This window comes from Gambusia affinis, linkage group LG17, assembly GCF_019740435.1.
Source record: "Gambusia affinis linkage group LG17, SWU_Gaff_1.0, whole genome shotgun sequence".
NCBI lineage: Eukaryota > Metazoa > Chordata > Actinopteri > Cyprinodontiformes > Poeciliidae > Gambusia > Gambusia affinis.
In genome coordinates this window covers 11,658,001-11,680,002 of record NC_057884.1, presented here as the reverse complement: position 1 = coordinate 11,680,002, position 22,002 = coordinate 11,658,001, and the positions used below count along the sequence as shown (strand labels likewise).

At 35.3% G+C, this 22,002-nt stretch overlaps 1 protein-coding gene across 1 annotated transcript in view; it reads right to left on the bottom strand.

Annotated features, from left to right (window-relative positions):
• LOC122819665 (astrotactin-2-like) overlaps window positions 1-22,002 on the bottom strand; it is a 314,363-nt gene that overhangs the window by 90,243 nt on the left and 202,118 nt on the right. Inside the window, exons 13-14 of the mRNA XM_044096573.1 lie at window positions 10,909-11,075; window positions 8,814-9,002 (exon numbers count right to left, since the gene is read on the bottom strand). Coding sequence (XP_043952508.1) covers window positions 8,814-9,002; window positions 10,909-11,075 — 356 coding nt within the window. The remainder of the gene's footprint in view (window positions 1-8,813; window positions 9,003-10,908; window positions 11,076-22,002) is intronic.

Sequence of the window (22,002 nt, the reverse complement as noted above, 5' to 3'; positions counted from 1 at the left end):
GATATTACTTTATGTGTCTGGGCAAAAATAAATTATAAATAGAATGACTTAGAATTTGATTCATTGCTTTGATTTAATGCATTTTTGAAGTGGAAAACCAACAGTCTCTTTGAAGAATTGCTTATTGCATAGTTTGATCATATTCACTGTGTGTTTAATAGGTTGGATCCAAAGTAAGGCATTGAGTTTAATTTGTAGGTACAGGCAAACAAATTAATAATAGCAGACAAACCCATGCATTGGGTCAGCTGTACCTCTCTTTTCTTTTTCTCCCTGTAAACGCATTCAAACCATCAAAGCTCATGTTTTCTTTGTCTGGGTTCTAAAGCTAGAACTACCCATGGTTCTATAGTTGCATTGTTTTGTCTTTTAGGGCCAGATTTCGATGCAAAAAGGAAAAAAAGAAAGTTGGTTTCAACTAAATTTGCATTAATTAAAGTAAATTATTTGCTCCAAAGCATTGCAGATTAGTTGGGCTGGTTCTTTTAAATTACATTGGGACCAACTATAGTAAATGAGCTGAATCAACCTAAATAAATCTAATTGAGCCAACACATTTGCTTTAAATTGGAATAACCTTAAAAAATTAAGTTGAGCCAACTCATTTTATTTAATTTAGAATGACCATAATATATTAAGTTCAGCCAACACGTTTGATTTAGAATCAACCATAGAATAACCATAATAACATAAGTTGAGGCAACACAATTGTTTTACATTGGATTAACCTTAATAAATTAAGTTGACCTAACACTTTTGCTTTAAATTGGAGTAACATAATTACATGGTGCTGAAATAAAGCAAAGTAATCAGGTGGAAATCCTTTCCATGATTTTTTTTTATGTTCATCCAAAGAGTTATTTTTTTCAGTGTAATAAAAGGAAAAAAAAATCTTTCATTTTGATTGATTGCAAATGTTTGCAATGGCAAAGATGTTTGAGGGAAGCTGATTTTATTTTCTTCTGAAACAGCTCAGTGTGATCTGTGTAGTCCATGATATGAAACAACAACTGCAGTAGGAGCAGATTATTATAAGCCATAAACAACCCACAGTCAGTGAACGTCACTGGTTAATAAATCAATCGTCCTCTTTCGCAGTAAAATATACATAAGCCACATGACGTGTCAGAGCTGTCGTCTACAGCATACATAATGGCTTGGTTTAAATCTAATTCAGTTAAATAAAGACTGTCTAAGGCAGTGGTGCCCATCCACCGGTCCGTGGACCAATTGGTACCGGGCCGCGCAAGAAATAATTAAATTTGTCCCTTCTAAGTATTGAGTCTGGAGGAGCTTTTATTTTTAAAATCCTAAACCGGATGCTGTTGGTTTCGTTTTGCAGCAGTGAGTAAGAAACAACAGCATCGGTCTCGGTCCTTACAACGCGCACCCCCCACCCTCACCCTCACCCCCAGACAGCAGAAAATTTATGAAGGGTTGACCGGTCCGCTGTACTAAAAATGTTGGGGACCACTGGTCTAAGGGACGGCATTGACTATATATAAATCTGAAATGTTCGATTTTATGTAGCCCCATTCTGACTCTCAAACCAAAAAGAGCATCTGTGGTAGCAGCTAACCAGTGTTATGAAAGTGTTTTCAAACCATTTGTACATACTCCATCACACTTTTAGCAATTATTTCTTCTACTGAGTACCCAACATGTTGCCAAGTAAACAACTTAAGACGTGGGAGCTTCTTCAATGCTTTTGTAAATAAGTGTTGTTGATTACCCAGACAATAAGGCATGATGACTCCATGAAGACATCAAGAAAACTCCAGAGCTACTTACTTTGTTGCTTTAAAATAGTCTCAAAAATAAATTAAACTGTGTTTTTAGCTCAAAAAACACAACTTCACATCGAGGAATCATAAAAAATAGAATACATGTTTCAGATTACACACTGACAACTGGACTGGACTTTTAAAAACATACCTCACATTGAGTAGAAATATCATGTGTCAATGCATCCCAATTAGTTATTAAATATTAGTAATTAGTAACGTTCACCTCACAGTGTTAACAGAGTCCCCTGCGATAAAATGCATGTAAAACAGGTGTAAATGAGGTGCTTTAATTCTTATTTAAAAAGTGAGAGGATGTGAGACAAATAAAGTAATTCATATCAATCATTTCAATTTTTTCCTTTGAGCTGCTGATGCAGGGGAATGAATTGTTGGGTAAGTGAGAGGGAATCGGTATACTGCTGAGGCAAGAGGGAAAAAAAAAAGGATGGGGGGGCTGTGAAATAAGAGTCACATCTGCATTTCAAAGATGTTGTGAAGGAAAGTGCAGAAAATAGGAGTAAAACTAGCAAAGTGCTCCTATAAATACACAAAGTGTGAAGTGGAATCTAATGGGAGCAAGTGTTTGTGAAGATAAAGCTTTGGTTCTTCTGACAAATCACACAGTGGATTTGAAAATGTGGAATAAGGACTTAAATGAGATGACATGCCGTAATACACATGTTTAATTAGCAGCACTGGGAGTCAAGTATTAGACTCCTGTGTGCTTGGCTTGTGTGTTTAGATTTACAATGATGAATGGAAAATTTTATTGTAATGCCTTAAATAACTATAATTCCTTTGTTTGAAAAAGTTTTATGTTCTTGCCTTCAAAATATCTGCTGATTGTGAATAAACAATTATTTCTACCTCAGAATAGAGTTAAATTCTTTGAAATCACATATTGAAAAGGACCAAAATTGGTCTATATTATGTTTTTTGCACTTAGTTTCAAACAGACTTTACACAAAGATATGGGTGTTATTTATGGAAGTACCCACAATCAGCCTGAATGTGTTTTTTGGCTGTCATCTGCACGCAATCAGCCAACTGCAAGGGAATATGCAAGTACAGCAGTGTGTGCATCTCACAATTAGTATGGAAATTTTTTCGAGCTTCCGGGAGCAGGTGCAAACTGGAAAGGTGTAATAAAGTGAAGAGCGTCGAGATGGGAAAGAGAACATGTGGTTCTCTGCAAATTACACAAGTCTCTCGGTGGACAAAATGTACCTAACATTCTTGGAAAGATAAATAACCACAGCAAATGACCAATTTATAAAGCCAGGGAAAGGGTGGTTGGAGTGCTGTGGATGAGTAGTGATTTGATGCTTGGTAGGACGAAACAGTCTTTTGGTGAATTATTCATCAAATATATTTAAAGATATTTTTTACCAGCCATTACTTTGATTGTAAGGAAACGTCATACTATCTTGACTATATTACCAAAACTATAAACTTTTCTGAGTGTCCTTTTTTTTAAAAATGCAGGCAAGTAATAGATTTATTACACATAAAGTGATATATTCTGAACAATTACTTTTGCTATTCTGGCTAACAGCTAATGCTATTCCAAAAAACAGTTTCTGTGTAGCTTAAAAGTATAAGAATAATCAATAAAAAATTATTTTTAATTCAGAAATGTAACATTAGAAGACTTCTGGTTTTACAGCTAAGGTAAGGTTAAAGTGATATACTCAACAAGTGGCGAAAAGCCATTGCTAAAGTGACCAGGTGTTTACAAAGTGCCATGTCTAAGCATATTATTGGACAGTTCAGTAGTAGAAACCGGTGCAGGATAAACTACTGGTGACCTTCATGTTAGACATATTTGATGCAGTAATTCATGCTAATGGAGCCCTGTCAAGGTTTTTGGAGCTAATACTATACAGTACATTGACACTAGTCTGCAAATATTTCAAAGCAGAAATGTAAGTTTTTCACCTCATTCTTTGGTATATTCCAGCTTACTAAGAAACAAATCAGTTTTTTTTTTTTTGTTTTTTTTTTTCGGGCTGAAAATAATTACAACTTAAAAGAGATTAGATGTAAAAAGGTGAAAATAGTCATGTTATTGCTTGACATAGGGCCTGATCTTAAAAAATTTCCAAATAATGAGCGCTAAATTGCTTGTTTCAAAAAAAAAAAAAAAGAAAGAAAGAAAATATATTACGTATTTGCCATGTGGCCATACAAAGATTGAGGGCACATCTAATTAACAGCGTAACAGTGGTGTGGACACCAGATCAACTGTAAAAACATAAAAAAGCTCTAAACACTTCTATTTAATGTTGTAACACTTTTTTCCCTCATAGACAGACAGATTTAAGGGATTTTAAAACCAGCATTTGTAAAAGTCCAGTTCAATCTTGGCTTCAGTACAAATGTCTCAGAGTTTTATTTGACCTGGTGTACAGACCTACAATCTAGAGGTATAGAAACCACTGTGCTCCCCACTGCTTAAGGGCAAATGGATCAAGACTGTCTCTCTCCTGTGGTTAAAATCTCTAAACCATCCCATTCTTTTATCTGTCAAACTGTGCCCTGTCAGTGTATCAGAGGCAGTTCCCAACTGGTTAAGCCTTGTGAAACATTAGAAAACATTTGGTCTTTTCCCATATTAGGCTGTAGATACGTCAATCATGTTAAAGTAATTCTCTGAAGATGGATGTCGAGGCCCATTTAGCTTACAGCTCTTAAGGTGATCAAATATATAAACAATTCCCACTCCAGGTCTTCATCCCTATCGTATTTCTTGACATGTGGCCCTTGGGCACACACAAATACAAAGCCAAGTCAGTTAAATAAAACTATGAAAGCTTTATCTGTGTTTTCTATGCTCTGCTAAATGTTTGAAATCTTTCTAATGCATTAATAAGCTAATTTGGGATTGCATTAAATTCTTATTCAAAAAGCAGTTCATTTTGTTGCAAAGTAGAAAGGTTTACTTTAAATAATAAATATGAAGTCAAAATTATAATATATTAAACACAAAATTACAAAGCAAACACAGCTAATGCTATGTTTGCTTAGCATTAGCTGAGCAACATAGCTAATGCTAAGCTGAGCTATGTTGCTCAGGTAAATCATTTTAGCTGAGCAACAAGTTAAATAGCTAACTTTATATAAAGGATTCATACAACAAAATGTCAATGCACAATAACAATAATAATGCTAAAAAAAATTATATATGAAGTGAAAGTTATGTTTTGATGTCAGGCCTAATTTTTATTAGAAAACTGTCCATGACTGCACAAACCTGTTGGATTGTGTAAACTTGACAACTGGTTTACATGTAGTACTTGATTATAATTTTATAAAAAGCATGTTCAGTACATAGCTAAGGTTGTTAGTTTGTATAAGGTGCTTTTAATCAAAATAATAAGTGTCATGGGAACCCATTTTCTAATTTATTATGATTTTATGCCATCTGTTGAGACAAGATTTAACAAGGCTCATGTTCATATAATGACTGTACATTGATTGATTCTGCTGGCTGTATAAATCCAACGAATCATCTGCTAGTCCTCTCTAGCTAAACCGAGAATAAAGAAAACTTGTGTCAGGCTGACAGGTGTACAGCAGCACTGGAAATTATATGTTGCTATGTTTTCCAGGCCTCTTGGTTGTTTAACAATTATTAGCTAATTAGATTGACTGAAGCCAATCTAATCAGCTGATGAGGTAATTTCTTATAGCATACATATGGTTAGCTTGTAAACTCCATCACTCTATGTAAGAAACTATTACAATAATAGCATAACAGAACCTTACTTCGAGAAAATCCAAATTAACCCTTTACAATTCTTCTATCATAATTGCAAGCAGTGACAAACAGATTTGAGAGCTTACATTAATTAAATCAGTGTTTTGTGATGTTCACATTCTGCAGGACAAATGTTCAAAGGGGCCAACTTTAAAATGTCAAGTGGAGACACTGTAAGCCAATTCATTAAGGTATACAATATAAAACTGGATGTCATGGGCTATTATGTCTGGCTACCCTTAGCCTATTTAGTGGAAGATGCAGGAAGCGTGAGTGGCTGGAAGAAGGAAATGACTTAACACTGATAGTACCAGTGTCCTTTCATTCTACATGAAGTGTGGAGAGAAAAACATTTTCAAAAAGCCTTTCAGTGTACTTGTAAAATCCATAAAACAGCCACTGAAGACCAGAGTGTTTCTTTGAGGATGAAAAATCTCCAGCTGAACTCCTGGTGTCCTCTACTTGAGTCTGAGATGATGTACCAGTAGCACACAGGCAATGGAAGATTTCAATAGAGCTTTTAGTTTTCTTAGTAATTTAATTTCAAAATGGTAGTGGTGGGAAAGTTCACCATAATAACTATTAATACCATCAATAATTTTTGCCTTACCTCATCATTATCCTTTAAGCTTTTTATGTAGCTTAGAAACTAAAATAGTTTAGTTTTTTAGTTCAATTTTTCCGAGAACACCTCTGGTCCGATTAAAAGAATTCATTTCTTGAAACAATATCTTGTCAGAGTTGAATATCTTTGATTATCATCTCATTAAATAGCTTGACTGCTTCACATTTTTAGACACCTGGATGATTTTTTTTTCCTCAAACACCTCGGTAATCCTCTGATTCCATCATCCATCTAGTAGATTTATATCTAGCACTGGGGGTACTTTTCTCAAACAAAAATGGACTTTTCAATATGTTATGGTAAAGGTTCTTTTCTCTTTGGATTGTATTTCATCATTCAAATCCAAACTAAAGTACTGCAGTGCGCTGCTCTGCAGAGATGTTTTAGGAAGCCTATGTTTCTTTCCCAAAAATATCTGATCTTCAGTCTTTCTCCCAGTGTACCACTATGTGAGAAAGGCCCGCATTTAAACATTTGTACTACATGTGTACTATTTGGTACAATGCAAAGCACAGGCAATGAGCTAAATCTAATAGTCCAGATTGCTCCACTTCGGTCTCAAGCCCTTTTGCTTTATTTTGTTCTTTGTCCTAAAATTCGACAGTAACATAAACAATACATTTTTAACTGGGATACTTGCAATGATTAGCATGCATTTTTATATAAAGGTGGATTTCAGTAAATGATCACAGAATAGATAATTTATTTTAAAATATGAATCTTGTAGTACATTAAATTCAACCTGAGTGACAGAACTCAAGCTTTCATTCCTCTTCATGTGGATGAACATGGTCCATCTAATGAAATCCTCATATTCAGTTTCTCAATGGGATGCAATTATGATATAATACCAATACAAAATTAACACAAATTGCAGCCAACTGAAACATACTCCCATTTAAATATGTTGTGATATAGTTGCACATGTCACAGCTAGGTTTGCATTATTTACTGCATCAATCCGGTGTGGTTTCAAGGCAACCCAAACTCTGGCTCTGCAGAGATGTTTTAGGAAGCCTATGTTTCTTTATAGCAGCCTTTAGCTCATTTGCATTGCTAGTTCTGGTGTTTCTCATTTTATCATAAACGTCTGTTGGTTTTCTGGGTTTTTAGGTCTGGCAAGATTGTCATCCAATCCTGCACAGTCATACTATTGTCATTAAACAAGGTCCTGGTAATTTTGCAACTGCCAAGCCAAGCAGGTAAATGAAATCAGGCTGTTCACTAAGTTTAAGTAGCTTATATTTTCCTGGTAAATGGCTGTACTAATTTCAGACTTGATAAGCACATAGCAATTAGGCACAGAACCAAAAATCTGTGCCTCCTCCATATTCCTTCAAACTCCGGGGCTTTAATTCAAATTAAATGCAAAATTTACCTTTTTCTTTTTTTTTTTTTTTTTTTTAAAGGACTTTGGACCACTGAGTAGAAATCCAGTGCTGCTTCTCCTTAGGACATGAAAGACATTTCTTATGCTCTCTCTGGATCAGGAGTGGCTTGCCACAAGAAATGTGACCACCGTCATCTCCTGCATACATCCACATTTGGTCACTCTCATAGCACTGGCTCTAGCTGCAGTCCATGCCTTGTGTATTCCCTACAGAACTCTTTAAAAAATTTATTTGATCAGGTAATTTGATCAGTTAATTTGAGTTGATTTATTTGGCTATTAGCTTCTATATAGGCTGTATTCTGGGTAGAAATTTAGTAATTGTAGATAAATTTTAAACCACAGTTACGGTGCATCTATCTTAAAGGCAATTGCTGTTCTTTTTGAATTACTTTTGGAAGTTTATATCAAGTGCAATTATTTTCCCCCAAAGTATTGACCCATCAAAAACGTATTGTCAGCTCTATAATAAAAGGAATTGTTTAATTTCACTTTCACTGTTAGAGACTGTTCAGTGTCTCATTACAGTACACTGCATCTCACACTGTGACTCACAGGACCTACAGCAGGTAGATAATGGTATCAGCTATTACAATTATTACTTTTTTTATTAGCCAAGCTGAGACACTGTGACCCACAAGGCAGAACTGATGAAAAGCACAACATGATAACATGTGGAAAAAAATAAAAAAAGCTGATATAAAAACTGGGTAATGGAGTAATGAAACAGACAGAATGGTATGAGTAAAAGATATACAACTAATGTGAGATATGATTTGAGCGTATTTTCTGTGTGTATTGAATTCATGCATAGATAGAACCTCATCATCTTTCTGTGTTATGCTTTTCATTATAGACAGCATATGACTTATCACAGTGAGCCAGATCTTCAGGAGGCTGCCGGTTTAAGGAGAACTGCCAAAGGATAAGTCTCAATCCTCACTCAGCCATCATTCTCTCTCATACACTTCTCGCACTCCATGCCCCAAAATACAAAGACGATGCACACATCTGTGCAAAGGCAGTAAAACCAACAACCCAGTCAACTGGCTTTTAGAGCTTCTTCCATGAGGTCACTATTAAGAGAAATTTTTTTTTTAGATATTTTTTAAGAATCTGAAAAATTTGTTACAATGTCAGCAATAGGTGTTTTTAAAACTATACTTTGTAACTTTTCAGTATAGTCTGAAAACTGTATCAAAAAAGCAACATCTTGTGTTAGTGTCATGTGTGTATTTGGACATAAATTACCGGAAGGTCATTTGGAATATCTGTCCCAAGTTGACTTTCTGCGTTTTGTTGTTGTATCCATGCAGCATCTCACCAAACAGAGTGTCATTGAAGTGGACATCTTGCCTCAGGCATTTTTGTCCCTCACAGTTCTCTGACTGCAGGAGGCAGGAGCGCCCATCTCCTGCCAACTTGTACTCCTGCACGCACCTGCGAACAAGGCACAAGCTGTCAGCGTAATGCAAGGTATCTGAACATATACACAAACAAAGGTGAAAGGTCTAGTTAAAAAAAAAATAAAAAAACATATAAAAGTTTCAGGTGATATAAATAAAGGACAGTCAGGGACATGCTCAAACTGGCTATATCTATATCTATATGTCTGTATATGTCTATATGTAAAGGAGTAAATATAGGACTGTTTTGTGCCCAAACTGCAACGTCCTGGCTCATGTCTGTAGTGTTGTAAAAAATACCAAATTGTACCAAGTAGTTTTGTGCAGTTTCTGGTCCAATAACCTAAGTACACTCAAAATAAGATAAAACTAGCTTACAATCAACTTTACAGCAAGCGGTTTTTATGATGTAAAGCACTTGAACTTGTTACTGAAATACAAAAATTTCTTAAATATTGATCAAAACGTAATTGGTATACTGGCAGATTGTTTCACTTATAACAAGACTTTCCTCCCACATGGAACTAATGCATATTTTATCAATTGCATATGTATAAAAAATTTAACATAAAGACAGAAAAATTAAAATTTGATTTGAAGGAGAAAGGAAGTCACACTAACAAATCACTAAGTTGCATTTTATGTCACATACAGTACAGTGTTTACAGATTGCTTTAATTTTTAAATGGGCATTAGACTGAAGAACATTTTTAATTAAAACCTTGCCATAAAAACCCTTATTAACAAGGAAGTAAAGTTCCCTGCAAGTAGACGCCAAAGAAAAAAGTGACATATTCCCTTGTCGCTTTGATAAGCTTTTAGAAGTAAAAGAGCAGCCAGAAAGTGCTAATCAAATGTGCTTGATTAGCTGATTATTAGCAAATGGGGCCACCTATGAAAAAGCAAAAGATTTTTCAGCTTGTTGGTCTACTGCATATAATGGGAAATATATCACCACAATTCTGCTACTGAAATGAATTTGAAATGTATGTTTAGAACAGATCATAATGCATTGCCAAAAAATACACTATAGAAATATATAAAATAAATGATAAGATGACAGAGATATTTCTCTTATGTAATAGTGTGTTAGTGTTGGATCTTATCAATACTACAGTGGAGATGCTGAACACACAAGCTATTTTTGCTGCTCTCCAGTCTGGGGAAGGTTATAATGATATTTTTAACCAAACTGACATCTCTCAATCTACAGTGAGACATTTTTTTTCTTTGTGTTAAACTGGTAAGACAGCTGCAGGGACTATACTCCCCTGGAATTTCCAAGAATCTTCCAGGGAAATTCCCCAAAGCTCACAGACTTTTTAACAAAAATATAAAAAGGCAAGCATGGCTATTTTAGGAAAGACTTTTCATAAAAAAATATGTTCTCTATTATGTCAGTACAACCTTGGTTTATAAAGTTGCACCAGGATGAACCGCAACAATTCTGCAATGACATTCATCTGACAGATGAGACCAAAGCAGAAATGTCTGACTATAACGCACACAACCATGTAACCCCAGTCATTAAGCAGTCCAGTGGTGATGATTTGGGATGGATTTTCAGCCTGCACACTTAGCAGTCACAGAGTCAACCATGAACTATACCAATAGATTCTAGGGTTACAGATGAGGCTGGTGTATGACAACTCTAGCTTGGTTTAATCTGAGTCAATCATAAAAGTGCCACTATGGTCCAATCAAAGTTCAAACCTTAACCTGACAGAAATACTGTGGCAAAACCTCAACCTGCACACCTCAATGTATTGGAGCAATGTTGCAAAATTTCTTCACAAGGATGTTAAAGACTTATTAAGTAAAATGAAGACAAGTATGGTTTCAGACATATTGAATTCTGGGGTGTACTAAATAATTCCCATGACTGTTTTTACACCATGGGCACAGTTTTTACAGATTGTCTTTCTAGTAGTCATGCTCACCCGCAAAACATAAGAACATTGTTGGACGTGGGGTCATCTTCAAGGGGTACAAGCTGCTGAAGGCACAGCTGTTCACAACCTCCGTTGAAGCCATCCGTGCAGTCAACACCTCTGGAGTAGTCATAGCAACCTGAGCCATCCTTCATTGGTCTCAACCCCTCAGGACACTGCAAGAAAATGGATTAGGAGAAGGAGGAGAGAAGGTGGGAGACACATGGAGGGACAGAGAAGGGAAAAGGATAGATTAGGGACAGAGAAGAGAACAGAGAGGTACCGAGCTCAGATTGTGCATTTTAATAAGGCGCCAGGGTAATGACAAGATGATGATTAATGAGATATCAAACACAAAATAGAAGTCCTTGGGCCTTGGATTTATAAGAAAGAATTCTCAAACACAATCAAGGATTTTCATACAGTGTTGTAATAGAGAGGTTTTCATGTGATCCCATAGCAAAACAGAGCAAACTGATGGCTCTTATCATAAACACAGCTCAGCTCGATACAAGCTTGGATAGACACTCCACCAGCACTGAGATCTGTGTGTTGTTTTTTTCTGTGCCAGGAGCAAAACTCCAAGTGTTATGTTGTTCCGATAAAGCTGCACACTGACAGGAGGAAAAGCAGCGCAGGAAGCTTTAATGTTTATAAGATGAGGGATGGGTGTGTAGTCTGTCCCTAAACCAAGGAGTATGACCAAAGAGGGGAAATTCTTGATTCTGGAAAATGGGGGAACAGAGAGAAACTTCAAAGTCATATCTCTGCCTTAAGTTTAACAAATAATCACTGTATATTCCCTTGATGTGTCATTTTAAGAGTTTAATATTTAAAACCTTGCAATTAAACTGTGTCCATTGAAACTTGAGTGCATTAACAAAATCAGCAACTCACTGACGTTGCCCAGCAGTGAGCTTCCACTTTCAAATCACATTATACTCAGTTTAAATACGCAGAATGTAAAAAAAAAAAAAAAAAAAAAAAAAAAAAATTAATAAAACAATAGGCCCAATGCTCTAACTTTAGACTGGCTAATTTACAGAACAGCCACTCATTTATGAAGTGGATTTCAATAAATTATGACTTCTCCAGCTTAAAGAACATTAATTTTGCCTGAATGCAAGAAGAGCAAATGCATACTTAACTAACAGCGACTCCATTAAAAATGCAATTTTACTTATAATTAATAACTTTAGACTTAATAGACTACTTATAATTATTTGAATTGCCTCATCCATCTCAGAAGTAAACAAAAGATTAATGCATGCATGGAATGGGTTGGTTCAGCTTATATGCTAGCAAAACACTTGGAGGAGGCACTATAGATAAGTGTTAAAATTAAAACCCTACACAAAGTGATGACATTGACAGTTGGAAAATACAGGAATAAGACTGATGGTAATATATATATATATCAAATTTGTGCAATATTGCTATGTTCACAAATCATTTTTGAATTGTTAAAATGTTACACTAAGGTGACTTACTTAGATTATTTCTTAAAGTAATTTGATATTAAAGGTATTTGAAAAAAAAAATTATATAAAAACTAACAGGTGTTTCTGTTTTTAATGTAAATTTTCTCCACAGCAAGGTTGAAATTTCACAAGTTAGTAATGTGTCAGACTGTGCATGCATTGTGTCCCACCGGGTGTGATATGAGACACAGAGCAACAACAAATGCATCTGCAGGTGATACAAAGCTACAAATGCATATACAGTCAACAAAACCACAAAGTGAAGACAGACAGACAGACAGACAGACAGACAGACAGATAGATAGATATCTATAGACATCTATCTATCTATATATGTATATAACTATCTATATAACTATATTTAACTATCTATATAACTATATTTATATCTATATAACTAAATATAGTTATATAGATAGTTATATACACTATTGTTATATATTATAGTTATATACACTATTGAAGTGAATATCTTGAATTTGACAGTGCTGCCTGTTAATGCTGAATTTCATCAAACTGTTCTCAGTAACATGCAGAAGAGGTTTAAGTTCCTGTCAATCAGGACTTTCTTCAAAGCTGCAGGTGTTTCTGCTCTGTCGTCTTTGCCAATATTAATATAACACATCTGTGGATTTCAAATGAATGCTGTTAGGGACACAGTTTGAAGAGTGTTGTTCACCACATTTACTGACGGCTACTGACTCATCTGTAACACCTCAAGTTCTTGCTTCCTGCGTGGGCTTTACCTGTGGGCATATAATGACTATAGTTAATGTTCTGTGTTAGTTTTGATCTATTTCTGCGAAACAAAAAGGAGAATGATGCAACCATTTATAAAACTGCTAATGGTAAAACTATTCAATTTCATTATTCTCTGTTTTAATTTTGCTTTGGAAGCTGAACAAATGGTGCGTACAGTGTGGGGCTTCCACTTTATTATTACTGATGGCTTCATAGCTTTGGGTTCAAATGTTTAGGTCTTTATCAAAGTACCTTGCAGTGCCTTCCAATTAAGTTAATACCTTTTGAGCTACTTTAAATCTTAAAGTATATATGCAAAACAATAAGTCTACAGTGTACATAAAGCTAACACTTCACACTATTAATATGAAGACAGTTGTGGCAGTAGCATGAATCCAGAAGAATAAATTATGAGAAGAGGGATGGAGCTACGTACATACAATGCAATTGTGTAATCCCAAACAGAAACTGGGATGTGTTACTTGAATATGTCTAGAGCATCGAGACTGAGGTGGAGGTTGAACTCTCAGCAAAAACTACTACAGAATGGTTTAGAGCAAAGCTTATTCATGGATTAGATAAATCCCAGGCCTGATTCCAAATTAACATCTGTGGCAAGTCTTGAACATTGATGCTTAAAGACACTGTTATTTCAAGCCGACTGAACTTGAGTTATGTTTTAAAGAAGAATGGGCAAATATTTTCCCCAAAATAAACTGGAATTACAAAATTGTGGGCCTTACACAGCATTTACTCTGGGGCACTGAATACTTAAATACCTCACACTTTTAATTTTCTTATTTCTAAAACGCTTTTAAAAACCATGTTTCTTTTTCCTATAACCTCCGAATAAGAACAACATTCTTGTGTATTTTAAATGAAACACAAGGAAGTTTGTGGTTGTAGCATAACAAAATATGAAAAAGTCCAAGAGGTCTGAAGACTTTTGCAAGGCAATATATGCAGGTATTGGGGATTTTAAAACTAACCAAAGATAACTGAAAAGTCTGAGTTAATCGCATGAGCCTCCAAACATCTAGGCAAAGAAATGTATAAGACTCAGAGAAGCGCATGTGTTTTGGATTGTGAAACCTGCTTGACTGACAGAAGGCAACTCAAACCCAGCGGCAGAACTGTTGGGTGGAACTGGCTCATCTGGTGGGAGTTGTTGTCGCTCAGGATTACAACTTTATATGAACATCTCTCCCTTCTGGACATGGGAGATCGTGAGGTGAGAGAAGTTCCATTGCTTATTTCTCAAAGCTGTTTGCCTAAATTATCCAGACAACAAATGCAAAGTTACTGTTGCTGCTAGCTGTGTGCTGCCGGATGTGAAATCATTTACCCTAAATCATGCTAGAGTCTACATAATGAATGACAAACTGCAAATGATAGACGATATCTGCATATCAGAAAATTTGTGAAAAAAAGGGTGTTCTAGTGAAAAGATGTGAAATATTCCCTTAAATTAGAGACAAGCCAATCCCATTTTATGAAGTCATCAAATCCAGTTATCATTGCATACTGATAGTCTTTGTGGGGACCTGATTTAAATACTACCTGCCTCTTTGCTTGCTTTAAATATGACTCAAACACATTTTATTGTGTTTTAAACATAAATCTGACTGAAGGACAATCCGCTGACTATCATAATGTAAGGATGAAACTGAAAGACGAGCAGAAAGATGAAGCTGCAGCTTTTAGTTACTTCTAAATTTCCTCTCAGGGCATCATACAGTTAAAAAGCTTAAATGACTCCCCCCGGTTTTACAGAGGTGAAGATTTTGTCAACAAATGTGCTTAAAAACAATACAGATGTTATTAAGACAAATACTACTCTTGTAGAATTCTATTTATGAATCCTGTTCTTCTAACTAAGAAGAATGAATTAATTAACTAATCAAGTTGAACAGAATTTCAAATTACCTTCTTCAGGCTCGACTGTTACAACACTACAGGCCATTACTTATAGAAGTGAAGTCAAAAAAGTAGAGGCATTGATGTAATCTACTTTAAAGTGAAGTAACATATTCATTTAAAAAAGGATTGAACTTTTAAATTCAAAGACAGTTAGTTAATGATATACTAAGTGGTAAGTTCAAAAGTATCTCAATGGAATTGTCATATTCACATTTTTCTTTTTTTCTTTATGCATTTTTATTCCATCCTCCACAGTTTGACACAATTTCAGAATATCAAAGAGCTACTGAGAGTAAACCGATAAATAGTGGTCCACAAAAAGGAAACACTATTCACATTCTAATTTACAGCTACTTGGTGGAAAGATGAAAAACCCACAGACACAAGAAATGCAGGAGCTCTAAGATCTCACCACTCTGATAAGAACAAGTTCAATGCTTAATTTAAACCCAAATGAAAAAAAATTCTTCATTCTTGAACAAAACAAAAAATTAGCAAAGCTAATGTTTCTTCTATTTCAAGTAGGTTTTAGCATGGAAATTTATTTTAGTCATACTTTTTGCCACTCTCCATAGCAACGGGCCAGATCTCTCTTCTTGTACACTTCATTAATCAGTACCTGTTTGAGATATTTGTGTAAGCTAATTTCTTCACTTCTGGGACTGTATCAAACCCAGGATGAGACTTCTTGCACTTTCCAAGACCTGAGCGAAGAGTTGATTAACCCCCATCCCCTGATTAGAACTGGCAGTTACCAGCCCACAGAAAAGTGATCAGGAATAAACTAGCCTTCTAGAGAGATGGTGAATGTAGCATGATTTGAAGTTACAGTTGGTAAGAAGTAGGGCTATTTGACAGATTTTCTCCGTCCAACTTTCCAATCTGGTACAGTAAGGTGCCATTCCCCGACAAAGCTGGAAAGCTTACAAAGTGAAGCATATTCAGACATATGTGGCTCAAAACAATGTGTTAGGTTGTATTCTTGAGATGTTAGACAACCAAATATATAGACCCAAACATAGAAAAAGCAAGATTTTCCCTTTAGAAAATATGACCGATTTATTTCTGAAGTTTAGCAGGGCTCTGTGAGACACGATCTAAGGCTGGGTGAAGAAAGCCTGTATTCAGTAGCTGACAGCTGTATTTTTTGCTCTTTTGGTTTTGAGTAAATGAATATATTGGAATTTACAATGTCAGATAATGAATACATACATGTTTGTGTGTCGTTATAGAGTGAAATAAAATTATTTTTTCAACAATATGTACTGACCAAAAACTTAAGATTAACAATTTCGATTTTTTTTTTTTTTTTTGACAAATAAATTAAAAACTCTGCATTTAGTTAAGAAAAATCCGATACCAGTTGAAGCTAAGGTTGTCACATTGATTCAGTGCCAAATTTTCTGTTTGTTTTGACATAACTGCATGGCCTGCCCTACAGAACATATCTACATAAATGGCAAAACAACATTGCTGAGAGGTGGTATATTTGGAGTTTGTTGACAATACAGAAAAGCAAAATTAATTCAAAGCAAAAACAAAATCAGCAAAGCCATTCACTAAGGCAGTCCTCATAAATAATCAGCATCATAGTCTGGTTTTGTGTGTGTTTTCAGAAGTAGTGGCAATTCTGTTTGCAATTATGCACTATTAAATTAACTTTTATTTAAATCAATGGGATTGTATCTATTTTTGATAGAAGTCATCTCCTACCAGCTCTTGCCTAACTGACAGGTCATGTCACTGTTAGTTGGCAAGCTGTACATATTGTGTTTTTCATAAATTGGTTAATAATAAACAGCACGATTTCAAAATCACTCCTCATTACTGGTATTAACAGAGCTTTGCTGCTAATAACCAAAGCTTTGTATTATTCTAATTAGATTCCTGATCAAAAGGATACTAGCTAATCACATTAAGATCTTCACACATGAAACACTTTGTTTTTACACAAACCATAAATTAAGATCAAAGTAAATTATTCTGTTTTCTTGGAGACAGTTTTCGATCACACTAAACAAAAATGTATTAAGTTGTGAATCGTCTTATGAATAAATGCAGATCATTCATTGTGTATTCTAAACAAACCCCCTCATGTTTGGTATCAGACAGGGAAAAACCCTCCAGTCTCAGACCCATTAACTATATTTCATAAATGTAATGTTACCCTTCTCAGGAGAGGAAGATTGGAGTCATTCATCACAATGAGGTGGAGCTGTAGGTATAGTTGTCAGTAATCCAGAATTGCCCTGCTCTACTCTGAGGCTGAATCCCTGAGGTTAGACCACTTTAACACATGTTGTTGTTCTGCCAGCTCTGCTTTTGAGATGAAACATGACAATAAAAACTCCAAAAATATTTGATCTAGTTGTCAAAATGGATAAAACAATCATGACTCTTAACTGAACACATATAGAATTAAATTGGCAATTCAAATCACGTATGTATCTATTGACCATAAAACAATGTTGGCTGCAAACATTACCAAGAATACTGAGATTTTGTAGCTAAGGTAAGCAGATCTAAAAAGAATTAATGCATCAGAAAAATTAAATAGCTTGTACATGCTCAAATATATAAATATCGCACTGCATTTTTCCTGTTGATATAGATAAACAATCACAATTTCCATGTATTTTACCAAGAGCCCCTAGCTTTTGTACAATCTATTGAAAACTTTATAAGGTTACACTGACCTTATCAAAATTATATGCTGAACATTAAAACATACTTGTCACTGCATATTGCAGAGAATGGAAAGATACATGCAACAAAGCAATAAATGCTTGAAGATGATAAGAAAAAAAAAAAAAAAACTTCTTTGGAAAGATGCTGAGTCTTTCACAAAACAATGAAAGTTCTGGAAACGGCACAGCCCTAAATCACACTGACAGACGAGGTGCGGGGGAAGAGGTGGGGGATAAAATACTTATATTTGACAGCCTAATCGAATTTAGAGGTGGCTGTGATGCATGGCCTAAAGCTCGGGAACCGCTCAGATGTGTTAAATTAGGTAAAACAGTTTTATTGCTTCAGAAGCAAAACCCTTCCTCTGTAAGTATATCTACACTGGCCATCCTAGATAGGAGGTTAACATGGGCTGGAAACAATCAGAGATTTAACAACTCAGAAAATACAGAGAAATGTAGAAGTGCATATCTTTGTATGCTGAACAAATATGAGGTACTGACTCACTCTGCACAGCCGGGTATTATTTAAGCATAGGCTGGCATTTTAACCACTTACGTGGTTGTCTATTTGTCCCTCCCTCTCTTTCTATATATATATATATATATATATATATATATATATATATGTATATATATATATATATATATATAAGCCACTTGGATGTATATACATATATAACTTTAGGGGTCAGGAGTATTGAAAGTAGTATGTACTAAAACTTAAAACAGTAGAAAGTATGCAACTGACTAAATTAGTTTGAAAGTAGGTCAGACTGCATCAGATAGAGCTGCTCCAGCTATTCACCATCCAGATGCAACTGAATCTTTCACCAGTGCAGGCAGAGCGAGTGCAAAGAATAGCATGACATTAAGCAATGTTGTTAGGTCACTGCTACAACATTTGATTCACACTTGAATTGACTCTGCTGCAGTGGCACATTTGTGCAGTACACGCCATGTCTCCTTGTTGCAAGCCTAATACTGCATAATTATTTTAATGTATCGGCCTTACCAAGGGATGAGGTTGTTTGCAGTAGAGTTAAATGCATAATGCATTGCAGGGATGTTATTGACTTAAAGGTGCTTATTTTTCTGAGCAACTAAAAAGCAAAACAGACCTGAAATAATGGCACAGAGATGCAAAACAGGGGTGTTACGATTTTACTTTCCATTTTATTTATCTTCAACTCAGTCAGCAGTAGGAAATATAGGTTTAAAAACATCTTGAAAAGATTAAGAGGTTTGTGTGGAATAAAAACTCAACTAAGCACATTTTCATGTAACCTTAATACAAAACAAAAACAGGGAATTTACCTTTAGCCTTTACTGAAGTTTGTGCTCTCATGTTTTTCAATGGTGTTGTTTCTAGGTTTTTATGATGATAAAAGCAATGCTTTGGCTCAAACTTGAAAGGCTAAAGCACTCTAATGAAGTTCTACCTAAAAAAACAAAACAAAAAAAAAAAAAAAAAAACACAAAAATGTGATCTAAAGCCTGACCACCAGAACAAATAAGCCAACAAATATTGCTTTGCTTACAAGCCAAAATGGATCTGGGAATAAATTTCTAGTTTTCAAATACTGTATAATTTGTACAATTAAAACAAAACAAAAAACGATTTACTGTATTTACTCGACAGTCTTCATTAAGTGACACGACAATTTGTGCCCCCCTCATTTTCACATAACCATCAGCTAAAAGTTCTAATATGTGATCTCAGTTAGCTAGGATAAGCCCACTTTGCACTTTGGTAACTGGCACATTTAAAAGATGCTGTCTCCATTTCTCACCCTCCTTTATTTAGTGGTGACTATAAAACAGATGGTTATGGGAGTGAATAATAGTGCTGTGATGCAGCTCCACTGCATTGTGCTTCTCTTAACTCAGCTTGGTTGTCATAGACATTTAGAAGTGACAATAATATACTCTGTTATTTGGACAATCTAGAACTCACTTTTGTTTGTAACTGAGCCAAAGTTAAGTAATTTAAATAAATGTCTCCTGCTATACTTTTATTACCACTGAATTGTTGAAGCCCACATTTCGGCTTATAACCCCTCTTAAGACTGTTTTTCATTACTTCCACTCAACACAAATCTTCCCTCCCTTATTTGGCTACAACAGTGCAGTGTGCAACTTTGCATTGCTTTAAAAAGAAACTATTAAAGCAAAACGCAATAAACATCAGAATTTTCCCCCCCATGCATTTCCTTCAAAGTATAAACAACTGAAATTCAGTAGTAATGATGTAAAATGAGGAGAGCTCTGCAGCAGAGCAGTGAGAGTCATGATGTTCAGTTGTCAGGAACACAGAACCATAGGGACACACACGGGAAGGGCTGTGGAGGGATTAGGGGATAGGGGGTTGCATAAAACGCTCACTGTGTGGGAGCGATATTTTACCTCCCTGCTGACTCTTTATGTAAAGCAGACAATGCAAAGCAAAAATCTCCCCACATCATTCCATTCTTTATTTCTAGAGTGTAAACTCAAGCACTCTAGGATAGCATAATAAAGAAAAGATAAAAAACAAGATTCTGTTCACTGACTCTTCATGAACATATTGAGTTTGACAGTTCAACATTATTACCTGGTTTGGTGATCCAACTAAAAAAAAAAAAAAAAGACATCTTTGTTAAATTTACAACCAAACAGCTTCCAAAATATTTCCCAAATGAGACATAGACTTTTGAAATATATGCTACCAATGTTTTGGTCTGTTAAATATCTGCTAAGCCTCTGTGATCTTCCTTTGGAAAAATGTTATTGGTAAATACATAAATGCCTTACAGAGAAATATAATTATGCATTTAGAAAATCTCTATCACTGTCAAACCAAAGTCCTTAATGCTGCAAAAGGTTTCACATGAGTTGACCTCGAAAGTTTAGCGGGTAACTGCTAAACTCAAATGTATAAGGTCAACTAGATTTTACTCAGATTTTGCTGTCCAAAAAATCAACACCTGAGAACTGATATTCACTCCAAGAGGAGGAGTTGTGTCTGTACTTGCTGGTGTAAGATGTTATGGCACAGAAATGATTTACATAAAGCAAAATTCATTCCATATTCATTGGAAACCAAAGTTTTTTTTTTTTAGAAAAAAAAAAAATCTCTCTGACAGAAAGATAACCATAAAGCAACAAGACAGTATCTGTCCAAAAAGAATATTTCAATCAGAATGTACACACTTTCATGGTGGTAGTAACATCATGATGGGTGCCTGTGTTGCTGCCTACTAGTGCACTGCAAAAAGTGGCTGTGATATTGAAGAGGGAAGACTGCCCCCTAATTCATAACTTTCCACACAAACTTTTCACAGCAGTTGTCATATGAGTGAAAATGAAACATGGTCAAAGTCCAAAGGCTTGCTCTTTTTACTGCATTTTTAAGCCCTGATGTAGATATCCATGTGTCGCACTGTTAACTAAGAAACACTTTCAACAGGAAACTGGATAGGAAAGAAATAAAAAAAAGTCAATAAAAGCGATATGAGCACAATCTTTTGAAATAAAACCATAGTGCTCATGCTGTTTAGATGGTTTTGCCTTCTTTTTGTAACAAATAATAATAGACAACATCTGCAAGATTGCATTTCCAGAAAATCTATCAAAGCTCATTGTCTTGTTGCTTTCTTGCAGGGGCCTTAATGTTTTAATCTTCTGGGTCAACATTTCTCTCTGACTATGCTCACCAACTATGACAACTTGCAACAATTAAAATGTGATTTGACATACATTTGTTGTAATATTCAATGTAGTACACTGACTGAAAAACGTTCTCACTCATTCCCTCTTGCCCCCATGAAATAAAAGAATGAAAGTGCTTTATAAATAAAGCTGGTATGGTATGGTATGGTAGATTTTACTTACTCCAGGTTCTGTACTCCCTCCTGCCCTGCATTTCATCTCTGATTCTAATCATTAATATTATCCCCAACAATAAATAGAAGTTTGAGTTTTGGACATTTTTGCTTTCTCCGCCTGAAGGACCTGTGTTTTGTGAGTTGTAAATTTTTCTGCCTTTATAGCATTCTGTCTCATCCATTTTTGCATGCTATAACTTTTTGGTTTTTGCAGGTGTGCAGCTTAATAAAGCCCTGGGGGTTAAAGGTTTGACCAGGACCAGCTCATTGTCGGGGAAAAAATGGAAAAAAAAAAAAACAAAATCTGCCTACCTGTTTTATTGGATGGTTAAACAATAAAACAGTTGTTCTGCCCAAAAGGCATGTAAGCCTCCTGGGAGAATGCCAGATGGCCAGTCCAGCCCTGTA